This window comes from Brassica napus, chromosome C1 (genome assembly GCF_020379485.1).
Source record: "Brassica napus cultivar Da-Ae chromosome C1, Da-Ae, whole genome shotgun sequence".
Classification (NCBI taxonomy): domain Eukaryota; kingdom Viridiplantae; phylum Streptophyta; class Magnoliopsida; order Brassicales; family Brassicaceae; genus Brassica; species Brassica napus.
The window spans coordinates 41616638-41636296 of NC_063444.1; the positions used below are offsets into that span (position 1 = coordinate 41616638).

General features: G+C 34.9%; 3 protein-coding genes across 3 annotated transcripts; 2 read left to right on the forward strand and 1 right to left on the reverse strand.

Annotated features, from left to right (window-relative positions):
• The first annotated feature begins 1258 nt into the window (after positions 1–1258).
• On the forward strand, positions 1259–2453 carry LOC106394441 (single-stranded DNA-binding protein, mitochondrial). Its single transcript, XM_013835011.3, has 4 exons — positions 1259–1556; positions 1640–1866; positions 2022–2122; positions 2207–2453. Exons 1-4 carry the CDS (start codon positions 1311–1313, stop codon positions 2284–2286), a joined length of 654 nt encoding a protein of 217 aa, XP_013690465.2. The 5' UTR covers positions 1259–1310; the 3' UTR covers positions 2287–2453.
• Positions 2454–2546: 93 nt separating this feature from the next.
• On the forward strand, positions 2547–4163 carry LOC106394442 (oleosin G). Its single transcript, XM_013835012.3, has one exon. The coding sequence runs from the start codon at positions 2605–2607 to the stop codon at positions 3127–3129; it is 525 nt and encodes a 174-aa protein (XP_013690466.2). The 5' UTR covers positions 2547–2604; the 3' UTR covers positions 3130–4163.
• A 1354-nt stretch (positions 4164–5517) lies between these two features.
• On the reverse strand, positions 5518–6400 carry BNAC01G34080D. The gene has a single exon (XM_013831898.3). The coding sequence runs from the start codon at positions 6302–6304 to the stop codon at positions 5720–5722; it is 585 nt and encodes a 194-aa protein (XP_013687352.1). The 5' UTR covers positions 6305–6400; the 3' UTR covers positions 5518–5719.
• Between the last annotated feature and the right edge of the window lie 13259 nt (positions 6401–19659).

A 19659-nucleotide genomic window follows, 5' to 3' on the forward strand; every position in this document is an offset into this window, starting at 1 on the left:
GGAAGGGCTCTCTTTTGAGTACCTCAACGATATCCTCCTCCTCCTGGAAATCAAATTGAAACCGACCAAGGCCCAAGTCAGCGCCCACCACCCTCTCTTCCACATTCCAGATGCGCGGAAGATGATACAACAACGGCTTCATCTCCTGTTTGACCGGGTTCATGCATCTCCCAATAAGCGTCTTTGAGTACCCCCTAATGAGAGTGGAATTGTCAAACTTCGGAATGGAGATCTTCAAGCCTCCCGTTGGTGCCTGCTTCTTCTGTCCTCCGGACTTGACAAACCATTCTCCTTGCGACATGATTTCAGCCAAAGCAAAAGAAAACCAATAAGAAAATATAATAGTGAAACAAAAGCAGGGAATGTGATGGAGCAAAGACGGTAAAACCGTTCTACTTATACACCAAGAACTTTCCAAACTTTTCGCAATCACCAAAGATAATTGACAGAATTGAAAATCTTGAGAACCAATTGGCAAGTAAAAGCGTATAATCTGAGATATAATTGAAGAATCATTTTTTCTACAAATTAGATCACAATGGAAACATAGAGTAATCATGCAATTAGCACAACATCCATAAACGATCCCAATTAGCAATCGTAATTGATCCCCCACATCCCCATAAGAACCATTATAATCATGTAATTCGAGAGAGTTTCCTAATTTACAATACCCATAACCCCACACCCAAACCACCGTGAAGTATACCATATGTAAAAACATAATTGAGTAAATCTGATAAAGTTCCTTCAAACCCAGAATATGGCAAGAACAAAGAGATACCTTTACGAAGAAAATCCCCCAATCCATTCTCCCTCCTGCTTTCAAATATAACGATCTTATCAACTTATCACATTCCCACGCCAGATTCCTTTCCTGGATTCCCGATTTCCCCCCAAATAATCCAATCTTCAAAAATCCCTCCAAATCCGCCCCCAAATAAAAAATACCATCGAGATCTAACGAGATCCCGCTTTCCGAATGAGAGAGCTTACTACGATCTTCGAAAATCAAAAGAAATATCTGAATCCCACGCAGATTCATCTTCAGATGGCAATCGCCTTTGCCATCGCCCTGTTTTACGTTACGTTCCTCTTTTAATGTATAGTGGGATGATAAAATATTAAAAATTTAAAATTTATGATATTAATATCATAAAAAAAAAATTTTAAATTAATATCATAAAAATTTAAAATTTATGATATTAATTTAAAATTTCATCTAATTTAATAATTTAAAATATGAATAAAATAAAATTAAAATTATCAGGTTTATATATTAAACCCAGAAACCTAACATCGGAGCTCAAATGGCGAATTCAATGGCTACGCTTTCTAGAAGACTCTACCGATCTCTCCTATCCAACCCCAGATTCTCTCAATCTCCCAGATCTCTCTGCACCAACAACAACGTCGACGAGTTATCCTCCTCCATCTCAGACACTGAATCGCCCCATCAACCCAACGCCTCAGATCGGAATCATCGTTTCTCGGGAGAAGATCGCGTGATGGAAGAGCGTCCTCTCGAGAACGGCCTCGACGCTGGCATTTTCAAGGTACCAAGCTTCTATGGATACATATAGTTTCAATTTGGAAATGGTGGTGTCTCTTGAATCTGAATGTTGTTGATCTACTTCAGGCGATTTTGGTGGGGCAAGTGGGGCAGCTACCTCTGCAGAAGAAGCTGAAGAGTGGTAGAACGGTTACTCTCTTCTCTGTGGGAACCGGTGGGATTAGGAATAACCGGAGACCGTTGATTAACGAAGACCCTAGAGAGTATGCGAGCCGTTCTGCTGTGCAGTGGCACCGTGTCTCTGTTTACCCTGAGCGTTTGGCTGATCTTGTCTTGAAGAACGTTGAACCAGGGTTAGTTCTCTCTTCATGTGATGGTGTTTCGATCTTCTGAGATTCGTGTTAGAACTGAATCCTGTTCTGAATTGGTTAAAAAGGATGAGACTTTAAGCGAGTTTTAGTTGCTAGAAACCAAAATGTTAAGCTTGCTTTTTTTCATGTTACAACAGCACCATTGTCTACTTGGAGGGTAATCTGGAGACCAAGATTTTCACTGATCCAGTCACTGGTTTGGTTCGACGTATTAGAGAAGTCGCTATCCGTAGAAACGGTATAAACTGGATCAACTCCAAGAGAATGTTTTTGTTCATTGGGAAAAAGATCAGATTTTGATCTCTGTTTCTTCTTCTTTCAGGCCGAGTTGTGTTTTTAGGAAAAGCTGGTGATATGCAGCAGCCAAGTTCTTCTGAGCTTAGAGGCGTTGGCTATTACTGATTTTTTAACAAACAAGTTCTCATCAAGGTATACAGTTCGGTATTGTAGTTTTCTTCTCTTCAATTGTCAGTAGCCCTTTTACATTGTTTTTGTTTAGTTGGTGGTGGCAAATAAACCGAACCAATACATTTGAGATTAACCGAATCAAAACCAATATCTCGATTTAAGACTGAGATGAAAACAAATACCAATCTCCACGTGTTTGTGAACCATGCATGAACGCTACCTCAAAGCTGAATTTGTCATAAGTTTGTTTTTACCCTTTCCTGTTTTCTTTCTGTCACGTCACCCACACAAAAACAACAATCACTCTCTACAATGGCCGAAACGCTTTCTACCGGCGAGTCCCGATATTGGCCCATCTACGGTAGCAACACCACCGAAAGAAACATCCCTTACGCCTCGCTTCTCCGCCTTCTCCGATATCATTCACCAACCTCCTCGCATCTCTTTGGTTTCCTGGCTCTCCTCATATCCGGAGGCCTTCTCACCTTCCTCCTAGGTGTAACCGTGACCGCCACCGCGTTCGGCTTCATTGCGTTTCTTCCCTTGATCATCATCTCGGGTCCGATCTGGCTTCCGGGTTCTGTCCTTGTTGGCGGGTGCTTAACAGTCGTGGGATTTCTTGTTGGAACGGTGGCTATCGTATCGTGGACGTACCGTTATTTCCGGGGAATGCACCTGGCTGGATCGGATCAAATGGACTATGCACGTGGTCGGATCTATGACACAGCCTCGCACGTCAAAGATTACGCTAGAGAGTACGGTGGATACTTCCACGGTAGGGCTAAAGATGCAGCCCCCCTGGTGCTTAACCTAAACCGGTCTGTATTGTCTGGTTGAGCGTAAGATCAGAGTCCGTTCTGAGATTTCTAAGACCCTATTCAAAACAAAATTATTTACAAATTATCTTTAAGCTTTTCATAAATTGTACGAACTTTTATTTTTAAAACTAATTTTATGATATAATTTTTATACTTATATTATAATAAAATGAGATTCACCTAATTTTTTTTATTTTTCTGCAAACAATTTTATTTATTTTATCAACTGTTTTTATTCTATACACTATATTTTTACCTTATCATATCAATATATACATAATTTTTTCAAAATGGAAGTCCATAGAGTGAGGAGACTTATTAAAATGTATGTTCATTTCCCTGTGTACAATCCCGACTTTGGGTAAGAAAACTGGCCGGTTCGGTTTATGTAGGATGAAAAAGATTCATGCATGGTACTAATATTACGTTTTTGTTATTTTATTTTCGTTTAAGAAAATAATATATCTGGTTATGTACAAGCTCTATGAGATTTTGGGTGTGCGTGGTCGTCACTTGAAATGAAATCCACATTTTTGGCGAATATTTTACCCTTTTTAATATATGGTCAAACGTATTTCAGTTATGTAATATTTTCTGAAGAATGACGAGAGTATATACAATATAAACCACACATGATAACTATCATTTGTATAGTTTAGTAGATCGCGTTTTCTAAGCAGTGTATGACAGATTAATAGGAGTATCTTTCTCATCTTCCATCGATCCTTGCTGTGTCCTTTTCTAATAAAGAAAGTTATTTGTATGATTATAAAATGCAGTCGTGTTTAAAAAAAAAGTGTTTCAAAAACATTATAGAATTCAGTCTCGTCAAAGTTTTAGAAAAAAAAAAAAACTAGAACATTATATTCCTAAAAATGATTTACAGCCCTAACTATACGTCTCCTGAACATGACAATTGTCCATCTTTGAATTGTTTTGTATTTATAATTGAGGTTGAATTGAAAGTTGAAACTCTGACAAACAAAAAATTATAGCTACATTGATTCTAAAGAAAAAGAAAAAAAAAAGAAATACAGTGGGAAGCAAATATGCTATGATTGAATTAAATTGTATGCCATCCCCAGAATAAACAATATGAGTAAAAAACTGGAGAGGCAAAAAGCTTATTGGTGAATTAGTCTAAAATTATGTTCACCGATATTAGCTTGACAGGTTGAAAAGATTCCAAGACTTTTATAAAAAATATCTTAATTCTAAATTTTACGCATGCACTTCATAATATTGGTGGCTAAGAAGAAAAAAATAGCCGTCCGGACTTCACATAGATTGTGGGTTGTTGATTCATGAATGTTGTAGCAATTAGGAGTGGACATTTTATCTGTTAAATTTGTTTCGATTCGTTATTCGTTTCGATACGATCCGAAAATTTCGGATATCCGTAAATTTTCGAAGCAAAGCAAATATTAAAAACCAATATCCGTTAAAATCGAAGCAAATCACAAATATTAAAATTTTGAAAAGCAGATATCCGATCCGATCCGGCAATATATAAGTACATGTATATCTTGATTATATTTAAAGTTTTTAATGTATAAAATTATATAATTATTATTCTAACATAGGATTTGATAAATTCTATTCACATTATTATTTATATAAAAGTATTACATAAAAGGAAGAGAACACATTTATGACAATTATAATTTTTTTCTTAAATTTTGTGTTATTATAATTGTTAACTAAGTTCAAAAAATTTACAAACTATGTAGATTCACTACTTCTTTTAATTTTTATCATATATATCATGCAAAAAAATATTTGTATCAAATTTTTAAGATTATTTGTATTAATCAAAACATATGAGATATCTGTAAGTATTCGTAAATATCCGCAAATATCTATTTATTTTCAGGATATCCGTTTTTCCGAATATCCGTATTTTTTCGAAGCAAAGCAAATCGAAAAATTAGATATCTGTGACATACGAAGCAAATCACAAATATCTTCAAAAATCCGGATATCGGGATCCGTGTCCAGGCATAGTAGCAATGAGTCATTAATTGAAGATTCATACGCCAAAGAGAACCATACGCTCGAACGTGACATTAGGGATATAAAGAATACTAGCAATCGTCTAAGATAGTTGAAATCAGTTTAACCTCTACTTTTTTCTTGGGTTGACTTCTTTGTGTTATGATTTGAGGTCAAGGTCAGCAGACAAAAAGCCTCCGCCAATCAAGTCAACACGCAAGTTTGGCCGGACGTTACCCGTTGATTTGGTCTAAGTAGATACTTGTCGATTGTATTTTGTAATCATTAATACGGCTGGTAATGCCATCGTTGAAGCCTTTTTTTAGCATAATGGATTCAAACTTTAAATATATAAATCATCAACCATATTTAGTCGTTTTTTTTTGCATGCCTTTAGATGTTAATGAACGGTTAATAAATAAAACTTGCCCCTTATTATATTGGATTTTTCACTAAACTTTTTAATTTTCCAAACGTAATTAGATTACACAACAATATGCATAACACGTGATATCATCTACCAATAACAAGCCAAGAACGAAACTTCTAGAGATTTTAATTACCACTCACCTCATAAGCACACCAGACAGAAAATCAATCATATTCTCAAACTAAATTTACATTTCCTTTCCCGTCGGGTTCAACACCGACCCGACATACGAACGGGGCGGACGATCCGGCACCAAACTGGCACGTGGCGACCTCGGAGGCAGTTCCTTTAGCTGATGTCCACTGCAATCGTAGTAGATCACGCCGGAATGATCCAACGGCTCACATTTTCCTCCCATTAAAATTTCTCTCTGCCAAATACCAAACTCCTCCTCTTCCTCCTCCAACACCATCTCCACCGCCGTCTTTTTCTTCGCCGGAGTACCTCCAACGTCGTAAGCTTTATTCTTCCGGCCAACCATAGTCTTAGCTTTGTTGCTCAAAGTCGTCAAAAGCTCCTTCGGACGTCCTCTCATCGGCGAAAAAGCCCTCGCCGGACTCCATCCAAACCTTCCTCCTTCTCCGTGGTTTCCACCGGAGTTGGGGCTCTCGAGATGGTCTTCGAGATGAGTTGCCTTACGAGTTGGCTTCAGTTTAAGCTTCTTGGAGACTCGGCTTGCGTGTCTAGCACAAAGTACCATAAGAGAGACGATGAAACTCACGTTTAGACGCTTGTGCGTCGAGGAAACATGTTCCGTTCTCGACATCTCCATGTTCTTCCTCGTTTTCTCCGGCAGGTGATAAGAAAAAGGGTTTAAACTCAACGATTGGATACTTTTAATGTGATTCTCTTTGGTCTGAAATGGGTGAGTTACGTGTATTTATATAAACCCACGCGTAAGTGTAGGGTCCATTAATGTGAAAATGTGTTTGGTTACCGACTGATCCGGTAGCCTTTGCGTTGACATATTTTATTGTATTGACATTTTCTTGATTTCTTGTAATGATCTCGTATTGTATAATGATATCAATGAATGAATGATAATGACTTCTTAATATATGAGATCGATGATTGCATTAGATATGCTTTGTGTATGAAACCTAACGAGCATGCGAGAGACATGCATCAACGATCTCTAGGTAAAACACTAACGTGTTTGGATTCATTCCTTGAAAAAATAGTATTTGTCTTACAATTCGTGAGCTCTATAACAAGAAAGTATTTAAACTTGATTTGTTTTATATGTTTGTAATATATAATTACATATTTTTGTATTATTTTGTTTAAGTATTTGTTCGTTTGACCCAAAAAAAAAGTGTTTGTTCGTCTGATCATGTATATCAACACGAGCACTACTGCTGGGGCAAATGTCAGCTACGCAATTAAAGGGAGGTGAAAACCCCACTCAAAGGTGTTGGCCGGTGTGCAATAACTTATCCCTTCCATGTTTATCACAAAATCACAACAAATATGCGTCAGCATCTTTAATTAGAACTCTTTTAATTAATAAACATAAATTTAAACCGCAAGTGAGCCTGATTAGGGGTATAGATATCACCGCAATAGCTAGTTTAAAAAAAAAAAAGATTTTGCGGGAGTACATATAAATTTAGATGAGGTCTTTTTCATTTTCTAGAGCTTACATCAAATAAACCGCCAAATACGTAGCAGAATTTATGAATTTTGTTATACTCGGATCTCTCCTGACTGGTAGTTTTTTAAAACAAGGTTGATGTAAAATAAATATATGCTAGATACCCCGTTTTAAAAATCGGCCATCTGGGCGCTACGCGTCACTCTTCCGCCCCGATTTATGCCAAATCGGTGTAGAAAATTAGATATTCCGATTTTTTCCGCCTACACCGCTTAAATGACCGCCTAGCCGTCTAGGCGACCGCCTAATCTATTTTTTTATTATTATTTTTTTAATAATATTTTATTTATTTATTTGATCTAAAATTTTATAAATATCATTTATATTCATAATTTTGATGAAAATTACACTATATTAAGTTTATATATTCTATTTGTGTGTTTTATACAATCTTAAACATGAAAATGTATTAATGTTATACACAATTAAAGATTAACATGTTTTATAACATAGTAAACACTCTAAAAATTCCGCCCCGTATAATTTTCGATTAATCTCCGATTTTTTCTTTAGGCGCTAGGCCCAATCCGACCGCCCGATTAGCGGTTAGCGCGTTCCCGAACAGGGTTAGATACGGTCCTTATGTTAAATGTGTAAAGTTCTAATGTAATGTGTGTTGGATCTATATCCTAGTCCGTCACAATTGTAAAGTGCAGTTCATTATTACGATTCACCACGTAGTTTATCCTCTACTTGTTTTGCGAAACACGTGTTTAAGTCTTAACACTCACGAACCAGATGAAATCGACCAGGTTGGGTTAGAGATAGTGGACACAAGTTGCCAATTGGCTTCTAATCAACTTGATCTTTAATGCGTCAACCAAACAATAACACAACACGAACGGTGACTGGTAAAAGGGGGGGGGGCCCACCGAGTTTTTCGATTTTTATTTTGTTTGTGAAACTCTGACTCGGTCTCTCTCGGTCGTTCATTTTATATACTTATTGTTACGATAGCTATGTATGAAGTTGATATGATTTTGGGTATTGATTAGCCTATTGTGTTCGCTTAATTATTTACATAAGGGACTGAAAAAAAATACTACGAGCAATTGTTTCTTGTTGTTTTCTCATCTATAAAGCAATCGAAGTTTACCAATTTTTTTTAATTGGGTGTATCCATTAATTAATAATCTCTTTTAGTCCAATAGTCCACACTTGATCCTCGATAAAAAATAACGTATCATTCACATATAAAAACACCTAACACTTTACGTGGGTGGTTAGCCATTTTAATTAAGGTTAATTAATTAGAACATTAAGGGACGCTAAATGTAGTTGACCGGAACGACCTGTATTTCTTTTTTAACCCACTAATCAAGTTTGATTTTCCGTTTATTTTATTATTTCTCAAAGTCATTACGAGTAGTACCCCTATCATATTACCAAAAGCTCTAAAACGCGATATGCTTATGCATAAATAACAACATTTTCAACAACATTGGTGGAATATGAATGCTAAACTATTAAATTCAAATAGTTTGGTACAAATAATTAACGAAGAAGAATCGCTGTTGAAGGGGAGTTAGGAAGCACGATATCAGGAGTGTTAGGTAGCCTCCCCCTACAAAAGAAAAATGTTTACTTCAGTTCAAACAAAACAATATAATTCTCCGGACAAAGGTATACTATTATATCACTTTTGCGCTTGATTATTCGGGCTATCTTCATTCTGTCATCAGTATTAAACTAATACAATTTTTTCTATTAAATATGTAAAAAGGAACCAAATATGTGAATCTTCTCAGTACATGGTTCCAAGAACTGTTGACCGTACGTTTTGGATCATTGCATTGCACAGAATAATTTCTGACTTCTTTTACCAAAAAAATAATTCCTGACTTTCAAATTATAGTGTTCTTATTACCTACAATTTTCTTGTAATTGTATTATTAATTTGCTAATTTTTTTCGACTTGTTTTATATTAATTACAATATTACTTTTTTTTTTTTTGTCAGCTATTACAATATTACTATATGGTATATATACACTATAAACTAGTAGAGAATCACAACCACATCTATAAAAGATATTATCCAGATAATCAGGGTATGTTGAATTTCTATAATATTATTTGAGAAGTCAGTTTTCTACGTGTCACGCTCACGTTCACGTTAATTCTCACGATGGTTGATTACGAAGGTACTCTTAATAAATTTAAAATATTACATTTAATTACCATTATTAAATTTATTTTCCTTTTTATTTGGTAGTTTCTGTTAATTACATTTTATTTTAATTACTTTTTTATTTTTTCCAATAACATATATAATAAAAAATTACAATTTATAAAAACAGATTTTTAATAATATTTATATATATCATGATTTCATTAAAAAAGAAAGTTAACAAAAATAATCTTGATATTAAAATAATAAAATAATAAAACATATTATTTTATAATAATATTTTATTAAGTTTATAGATATAAATTATGGACACCTCAAAACATATTCAAGTAAAAGTAAAATTCAAATAACTTTAACAATTAATTTATTTTGTAAAATATATTTGCATGATATTTAAAATATTATCTTTATATTCTTTTATGTAATTTTTAATCAATCCACACTTTAGTTTATTTTTTCTATTTGATTCTCAAAATAAAAATATATTATGTTATACCAAATCTCACTAAAATATATTTATATATTTACTCTGAACAACTAACCTAAATATAAAATTAAAAAGTTATCAAAATATTAATATAGAGAAACAAAATATTATGGTTGAATTTCAAAGAAGTAGATATTACATATACAAAATCACATATCTAATTTAAAAATATAATATTATTAATATAAAATATACATATAAATTATAAATATAAATTATAAATATAAATTATTTAAATTCAAAGTTATAATATATTTATTTTAAAATATTTATATCCATGCATGAACACGGGAGAATCATCTAGTATAATTAAATTATTAAACTGAGGAGCCGAGACTATTATGCACTAGAGCATGTTTATTGCCAAAACCCCTTAGTGGGCTCTTAGTCATTATTTAAGGGTTAAAAGTAAGTTAAGAGTTTATGGTAAGAGACACCTACTTTTAATCCTCCAATGGTAGTTTCTTAAGTTAAGGTTTTTTAAAAAAAATTATTTAATATTTTTTTTATTGAAGTGAAAATTTATTTATTAAATAAAACATAATCAAAGATATTATATTAAACATAGATTTTTTTTAAACAACATAAAAACATAAAAATAGAGATTAATAAAATAAACGATCATAATTTCAAAGAGACGTCGAAGCTCAGTTGTTGTCTTGATCACTTCCAAATTGACACCATATATTTTAGACCAAATCAACTTTCAGTTGTTGATGCACTTGTCTATCACAAATTCTAGTTCGAACACCCATCATATTGACGATATTTGTAGGGATATATGTAGAATACGTGAGATCGACATGTGAACTTCCGGTGCCTTCTACTTGTTGGAAATCTGAAACATCAAATTGAGTGTATTCATCTCGTTCATCTTCTACTATCATATTATGGAGTATATAATACATGCTCTCATAATATTCTCAATCTTGATTTTATCCAAAAAAACCCGCTGGATTTTTAACAATGGCAAATCGAGCTTGCAAGACTTCGAAAGCACGCTCGACATCTTTTCGGACAGTTTCTTGACGTTGAGCAAATAAAACTGCTTTCGGCCCTTGTGGAATTGGAATAGGTTGGATAAAAGTTACCTATTTCGGATAAATACCATCGGTGAGATAGTAAGCCAAATGATATTCTCTTCCGTTGACCGAGAAATTCACTTGCGGAGCTTGACCATTTATAATGTCATCAAAAACAGGAGAGCGATCAAGAACATTGATATCATTTAAGGTACCTGGAGGTCCAAAAAACGCATGTCATATCCAGAAATCATATGAAGCAACCGCCTCTAAAACGATTGTGGGTTTTCCCGAACCACGAGAATATTGCCCTTTCCAAGCGGTGGGACAATTCTTTCCCTCCCAATGCATACAATCGATGCTTCCTACCATCCCGGGACAAACCGTGACTGTCTATCTCTCTCTCGTGATACAAACATACAAACATTCCAAAACCGTGACTGACTCTCTCTCTCTCTCGTGATACAAACATACAAACATCGTGACTAACTCTCTCTCTCTCTCTCTCGTGATACAAACATACAAACATACAAAAACCGTGACTGACTGTCTCTCTGTCGTGATACAAAAAGTGTACTCCGTGACCTCTCTCACAGTAGTGTACTCCGTGACCTCTCCCTGCTACAAATCATGACCTGACCTCGTAGTAGTTAGCAGCAGCTCTCTCACCTGCATTAGAAGAAACAGAACATTTAGCAACCATAAGATTTATCAACAGCTCTCCCTAAATCAGAACCTTTAGCAACAAGAACATTTAGCAAGAAGAACATTTAACCGAGAACATTTAGCAACAAAAACAGCATAACAAGAACATAACATTTAACCGAGAACATTTGAAGTACATTGTAGCAAAACAAGAACAACATAACAAGAACAAAGGAAATTAAAACAGCTACACTTAGAGTTAAACTAATTAGACAACAAGTCATTAATTAGCTTCTTCTTGAGGGCTTCTTCATAGTCAGCTAAAGGTTCCTTTTTGGCAATAAGACTGTCAAGTAGACTCATCTTAGACAATCGTTCTTTGATGGCCAAATCATGTTGTTTTATAGACCACATATTCCGAAAGTCATTCAACGCATTCTCCTTTACCAGCGTCTTCTTCCCACTAGCCTTAATTTGCAGCCTTAACACCCGGAGGACGCTTGGATTCTGTTGCGCGAGAGCTTGATGAATCTTCCCCGTCCTCACATTTTCTCTTTTTAGAGCTTCCTTCCTTCTTGGTAGTGGATAGCTCACACCACTTTTGGTCGTTCCGGAGCTCCTTCCAAGCTTTAAATTTCTTGTTATGGTTGTTGTAGAATATCTGATGAGCCAATTTGAGAATATCATTCTCATTTTGCCCGGCGACTTTCCTCTGTTGAATTTGATAGCTTTTACCTTGATGAACAATCGGAATGTGTCTTGCCCACAATCACAAGACAATGCAACGGTGACCCAGAAACCATCACTCTCGAGTTTCTTCATCGTCCCTTAACCCTGATCATGCCTCTTGATCAATCAATCTAAAGAGACAAAGACAGGAAATATCAAAACAAATTAAGATTCAAACATAGAGATTCAAATTAAGACACAATCGAAGACATGCATAATCGAAATATTCAAACATAAATCTTTATTAACGCAGCTTTACCTTTCGATTCGGTGGAGCAGCTGATAGAGATTCACCGTTTGATCTTCGCCTCAGATAACCACTGCGAGAGAGAAGTCGCCGGTTTCCTTGGTGGAGGAAACCAACCGATAGAGAGACGCCGTCTTCCTTCATCCACGAGAGCCACCGACAGAGACGTGACCGCCGATACGGAGAGAAGTCGCCATTTCGCCTTCGGAAAGAAGAGAAATCGAGAGAAAGAGAAACAAGACGAGAAATGAGACGGAACCAACTCTCCACCTCTCTTCTATCCAATTGATCTGTGACACGTGCCACTAAGCGACCGTCTCCTTCCTCTCTTAATTAAGAGATGCGTCTTGCGTTTTTGTTTTAATTTTTTTAATGGTAATTAATCTAAGATATGCTGTTAAGATAGAGCAATAAACATGCTCTTATTGTTTCATTTGAGATATCATCATGCAGAGGATGATCAAATCTGTGGGCTTTGGGTCACGTTAACAGTCGTATACATCTAAAATTGATTAACGTTTTGGGCCTATTTATTTCAATGGCCATACCTACCATATTGACCCATTGAGGCCACTGGATATCGTGTTCTGTTTATTTTTTTTTAACTAAATGGCTAAACATAAAACCACTTTAGGTTTTAGGAAGATGTGTGATATGATGTGCCAAAGAAATGAGGACTTGTAATCAGTCGTGTCTATGCTTGAGCTCATCAGTTATCAAGTACTTGATTATTTCAAAATTAAGGTACTTGTTAATCCAAAAAGCAAAAAAACATGCAGAAAATCAAATTTATATCAATTCCCCAAAAATATATAATCAAGCAGATACAATCCAAAAGGAAAAATTAACAAAGTAGATACAATATCAAACGTCTGTCCTTGAGCTCAGTTAGGACTTTTAGTGCATATTGTAACAATGCAAGTTCAAAATATCCCCCCCCCCCCCCCCCCCCCCCCCCCCCCTCTGCCAAAAAAAAAAGTAACTACGTTAAATCGAAAAAACAAACCAACAGTTGTCATATTCTTCTACTACGTAAAACACATTGAATAGAAAAATATATGTGTAAAGGATCTGACATCATATTCTAACTTTGCTAACTATGGAAACAGAAGTTAATTTCAGTCAAATTCACCACCAAAGAAAACTATGCCACTAATATCACCTTGGATCCATTTTTGTTTTAGTGGAAAACTATTATGCTGAAGTTGTAGCGGATTCAAGGAAAATAATTTTGTTTTGAGAATTATTAAAGAAAAGATCTTCCTAACGACGCAAGGGACATATAATTTTAACACCATGCTTAAAATGCATTTAAAATTATTGATGCCTTTAATTTACAAATTCAGAATATAGCTTTAGCTTAATTATATGTTTACGTGCGATTTATGCTTGTTAATAGGAAGTTTTAATTTGTTTCGTCGGTTTTTGTTTTATTTTATTTAATGTTACCATCATTCTTTTCATTTTTCCTTTATGCATGTCCAGTTGTTCTAATTGGGTGTGTGTTTGTTATGTAACTGCAGAAAACATCATGACAATCGTATTCAAATTGTAAACAAAGGAAATTACAAAATGAAAAAAAAAACTAACTTGATTCAAAGTCAAAATTTGTGTGCAGAGACAAAAAGAAAAGGAGTATTTAACCATAATGATATTATATAGAGAATCAGAAAAGGAAAGTCTCGAACACCGATACCGGGAAAAATTCTACTATAATATCTTCTGTGATCTCCAATCCGAAGAGATTATGGGCTTAAATTATTAGAAAGAACCCAATTTAAGTTGATAAGAAAAGCCATGAAAACAATGCTAATGCTAAATATCACCGTGAACAAAGCGAGGCGGGTTCATTAATATGATTGATATTAAGTTTTAAACTATACTTACGCTTCTTTTTTCAAAAGAACTATACTTATATTAACCTAATGAGCCACTCACCAAGGAGAAATGCGATGACTGTTTGGCAACTGAAAAAAAAGATAAATTAAATGAGCCACTTCCCATCTAATACCTATGAATGACTCGCTTCACCATTTTGAACCAAACAACAACAAAAATCTTTACTTAAAAAAAAAACAGAAAAAATCAAGAATGTTTGCCGGAAACCCCTAAAAATCCGCCATTGATGCAGGATGCGTACATTTTTTTCTCTACTCCTACTTGTAGGGTTGGTATCTATTGTTCAAAGCCACACTCTCTCTTACTAGGGCTTTGAATTATAGTAGGGTTTGAAAGCATAAGAGAGAGAGAGAGAGAGAGAGAGAGAGAGAGAGAGAGAGAGAGAGAGACGATGTCAGGTAAATTAATTTGCGGTTTCTGGGTCTCATTCTCTTATATATACTTCTAGATCTGTATCTCTAACAAGTACATCGAAGGTCGGATTCGTTAGTTTTTATTTTGTTTTTGGTGATGACAGTCAAAGTTCTGGCTTCTCGCTATCCAGATCTAGGGCTTTTTTGGTAACTCAGATTTAGGTTTTTTTTTTTGTTTCATTCATCAGTCTCGTATTTTCGTCTAGTTTTCTCTCTATCAATAGGTTTTTTTACAGCTTTGCCGAGTGGAATTGAGAAGAGAAAATCTTGCATATCCATTTAATTCTTGTTTTCTTCTGCTTAATTACCTCTTAACAGAGTTTTTTTCTTCATACGGAGATTGATTAATCCCCTTTAATTGTTCCAAATTGATTTTTTTGACGTTTCCACAGTTAACAAGATAAATTATATGACTAATTAACAGTTATTTTCTGTAAGTTCTCTAATTACTCTTCAGTAGTCTTCACCATGTATTGTTATTTTAATTATTTTCGGTCCGTAGATTTTTTTTTTCTTGTCAACTTTTAAGTTCTTTTTTTTTGTAACACTGTCAACTTTTGAATTCCAGAGAGATATTACATCTTGACAAATGGGGCCACTTTATAGTATATTTCAACTTTTGTTGTTCTTTTATAAGTCGATTTTGTATTTCTTTTTTCTTATTCCATATTTTCCTCTGAGAATAATGTAACCTAGTGGTTTAAGAGAATCCTCTAAATTTCCTTCTCCTTTCCTCTGTGAACAAGATAAACTTACTAGTGCTTTGCTTATTCATAATCATAAACATCGTCCTATATTCTAATACTCACTAGGTTTGTTCAAAACAAACCCAAAAATACTTTTGATAAATTATATTTTGAATTCTTTTACCTGGAACGGTGTCTACACAAGTACTGCATTATCATTGTGTTTACATGTTTGGCATTCCACTTGCGTTCCACTTCACCAGTATTAGGAAATAGAAATATGTTTTGGTGGACTAGTTGATATATAATTGTCGATTAGTTGATGTAAGAAGTAAGATATATATTTACATTGATGATGCGTCATGAAATGTTTAAAAGATTATAAATGTTTTTAATATATGCATAACTTTTGTAGAATTATTTGTTTTTATCTTTTTTAAATTATATGTTTACTCATTTAACATATGTTCTCCTTTCGTAGAATTTCATTTTAATCACTTCTAATACATGTTTCATATTCCTTTCTCTAAAGAATTGATCGACACTTCGTTTTTACGACCTCCTCTAATTCTTTGTTATAGGACCTATTCTTTCATTTTACTGATTACCTAGAACCAATTACAATAACGCAAGCTTTGCGTTTAAACAATACACATAATATTTTTCCCTATATCGTCTTTGTTATGTTTGATATTATTGTAACTAATGTAATATTTAGTGTTTATATGTTTAGCATTGCGGTTCACATGACTTTACAAATATATAAATATATGTTTTCATTTTCTTATAATTGATGTATGTAAATTAAAAAAATTATCACTACAAGAAAACATGGTTGTCTAAAGTAACATACGAGTATAATTTAATTACATTGACGAGTTTGGATGGGTTAACATTTTGTTTAACTATTACGAGACATGTAAGTTTTATGAAAAACGCGATAGAAACAAATACAGAAGATAGGTTGTGTATATCCTTGATGATTCCCAGCAACTCCTTCCTCTGTGTCTTGTTGTTAATTGCTGCAATGAGCGTTAGATTGTCGGAGCACATCCAGAGATTCGAGATCCCTTGATTTGCAGCCATAAAAAGTCTCTCCCTTGCCGCCAGAGCCTCAACGATCAATGGAGAGTTTACGAAGGTCTGGATCGATGTTCCTTGCCGTCCTGTCAGATCGGAGCTTCCGCTTAGAACCCAAGCAAGACCTGCTTTGTAGCGAGACACCTCTCATGCAGCATTTGTCTTGCAGACAGAGATCTGGAGATCTGGTTGAGGTACTCCCATAACCCTATATATTCAACTGTGGCGTATCTGTCCTTGAGGTGTACAAACCTGAGCTTCACTTCATTCTCTTGCTAACGTTAAGTCCTTTGATGCGAGGTCTACAGAGTGTGCGCCGGGGGATATAACCAAAATTAGTATTTACGGTTTAGACACCTGTATCTAGGAGGGGCTTTAGCAAGGGACATCAACATTTTTTTTTGTAGGGGGGGGGGGGGGGGGGGGGGGTCGCATTTTCATAGAAATTGAACTGGTTTTAAAACAATTGCTTAAAGAAAATCAAATTTTAGTCAATGGCACTCCGTTGGTCGTAATGTAGACACCCATATAGAACAATAAAATATTACAAAAAAATGTTACATAAAAATTACACTTCCATAAAAAGAAATGAATGGTCAAATCGGATTAATTAAATATTGAGTTTTCGTAATTGTAGCTTCCCTAATATAAATATGTGCATTTTTGTCGGGTAATTGATATACATAAGAAAAACAAAACTGTTAGCGAATCAGCTTATCCTACGATTACTACTGTCTCTGTTAAAAATTCTTATTAACAACATGTTTAATGTAATTTCTGATTCATGTAATAAGTTACATTGATTTGATATCAATAAAGTTGAGATGTTATAAAAAAACAAAAAAAAAAAACAAAACTGTTATAGACTTATAAATGATTTTTGATATATACATAGTGTTCTTTTGTTTTTATTTGTGTACTTATTCCTTTTTATCCTTTTCAAATGTCTCGTCACTCATTTAACCCACTTTTGTCATTAGACAGTTTTTTTTTTGCTAAGACCATTTAGTGTCTTTCATATTCCTCTCTAAAAGTTAATGACACATCGTGTCTGGGACTTCTTCTAATGTGTACACTCTTCCTCCATTGTATTATTTATCCAGTAACTAATTAATACAATAAAATCAAACTTTACAATCCAAACAAAACACAATCTCTTCTCCCATTTTCATAGAAATTGAACTGGTTTTAAAACAATTGCTTAAAGAAAATCAAATTTTAGTCAATGGCACTCCGTTGGTCGTAATGTAGACACCCATATAGAACAATAAAATATTACAAAAAAATGTTACATAAAAATTACACTTCCATAAAAAGAAATGAATGGTCAAATCGGATTAATTAAATATTGAGTTTTCGTAATTGTAGCTTCCCTAATATAAATATGTGCATTTTTGTCGGGTAGTTGATATACATAAGAAAAACAAAACTGTTAGCGAATCAGCTTATCCTACGAATGCGTTAGGAAGCATCGTGTTACTACTGTCTCTGTTAAAAATTCTTATTAACATGTTTAATGTAATTTCTGATTCATGTAATAAGTTACATTGATTTGATATCAATAAAGTTGAGATGTTATAAAAAAAACAAAAAAAAAAAACAAAACTGTTATAGACTTATAAATGATTTTTGATATATACATAGTGTTCTTTTGTTTTTATTTGTGTACTTATTCCTTTTTATCCTTTTCAAATGTCTCGTCACTCATTTAACCCACTTTTGTCATTAGACAGTTTTTTTTTTTGCTAAGACCATTTAGTGTCTTTCATATTCCTCTCTAAAAGTTAATGACACATCGTGTCTGGGACTTCTTCTAATGTGTACACTCTTCCTCCATTGTATTATTTATCCAGTAACTAATTAATACAATAAAATCAAACTTTACAATCCAAACAAAACACAATCTCTTCTCCCAAGTTTTTTTTTTTTAAAATCTCTTCTCCCATATTGTCTTTTATGTTTGGCATTAGCCTGCAATTATCATGCGTGTTTGTTATTACCAACTACGAGACATTTTCAGACATTTTGAATCATAACAGATTTACAAAATGTTAAACGGACTCTAATATTGATAGTTGAATTATGATATTATTCTAAATTGGTTCAATTTTCCGACATAACCATAGAGTACTCCTATGTATTGTGTTTGCACATCGATATATATATTACAAATTTTACAGTCACCTTATCATCTCGTCCCTATCTCTCCCTTCAACCGTTCATCTCTGCAACTCCGGTGACCGGCGCGTGGCGGCTCCGTTAGCGCCACCGCCGGTCCGTTTAGCTTTATTTTCATTGTATTTAGTAGATCTCGTGTTTAGATTATGTTAGGGTGTGTTTCTAGATAGGCGGAGGGCTTTGGTTCGAGGAGCTTGTGTCGGGTCACGATCTTCATGGAGGTCGCGTGGCTAGTTGGTTGGGTCAGCCGCCGGTTCATGGTGGTCCCTTATCGAGTCGTGCCTCGGATTCCTTCGTGCTTGTTTGGGTTGGTAAATCAGATGGTCTTGTAGCGTTATGGTCTTGGCGGTGGTTTTGGAGTTGATTGCTGGGGTTGGTCTTTCTGGTTGGTGTCTGTTGTGTCTTTAGCAACGGGTTTGTTTTGGCGGGGCCAGATGTTCCGGCTTTAGTTTCTATAACAGATTTCTTGTTGGTTTGGCCTGGTCTTTTTCATGTGCTCGGCCTTTCCTCTTATCCGTTTCAAGGTTGCTATGCTAGGAGTTGGTTCAAGTCTGGTTTGTGGTTCGTCTTTTGGATGTGGTCTTGTTGCGGGAGCATCTACTCTCTCTTCCTAGAAGCTGTGTGTTTCTAGTGGGGTTACTAGCGTCGCAGTGGTTCCGTCCTTCAGTTTTTCTCTTGCAAGGAGGTGGCCATTCTTCAGTCGGTAGATGGCTGAGTTTGGGATGCGAGGGTCCGCGTGTAAGAATTGGAGGTCTTGGAAGGCGTTTTCCCGGTCAGAGTTCAAGGTTTTTTTATCTTCTGCTTGAGCTTGTTTTCGGTTTAGGCTCCTCTTGGTAATGGTCGTGGTGAAGTTTCTGCCTTTGTTCTTTGTTATGTTGCAACTATCTCGGCCGTTTAGAGTCTGGTGGGGTTCTTGGTGTTCACTCTCCGCTTTGTAGCAGTGTGGTTCTACTCGAG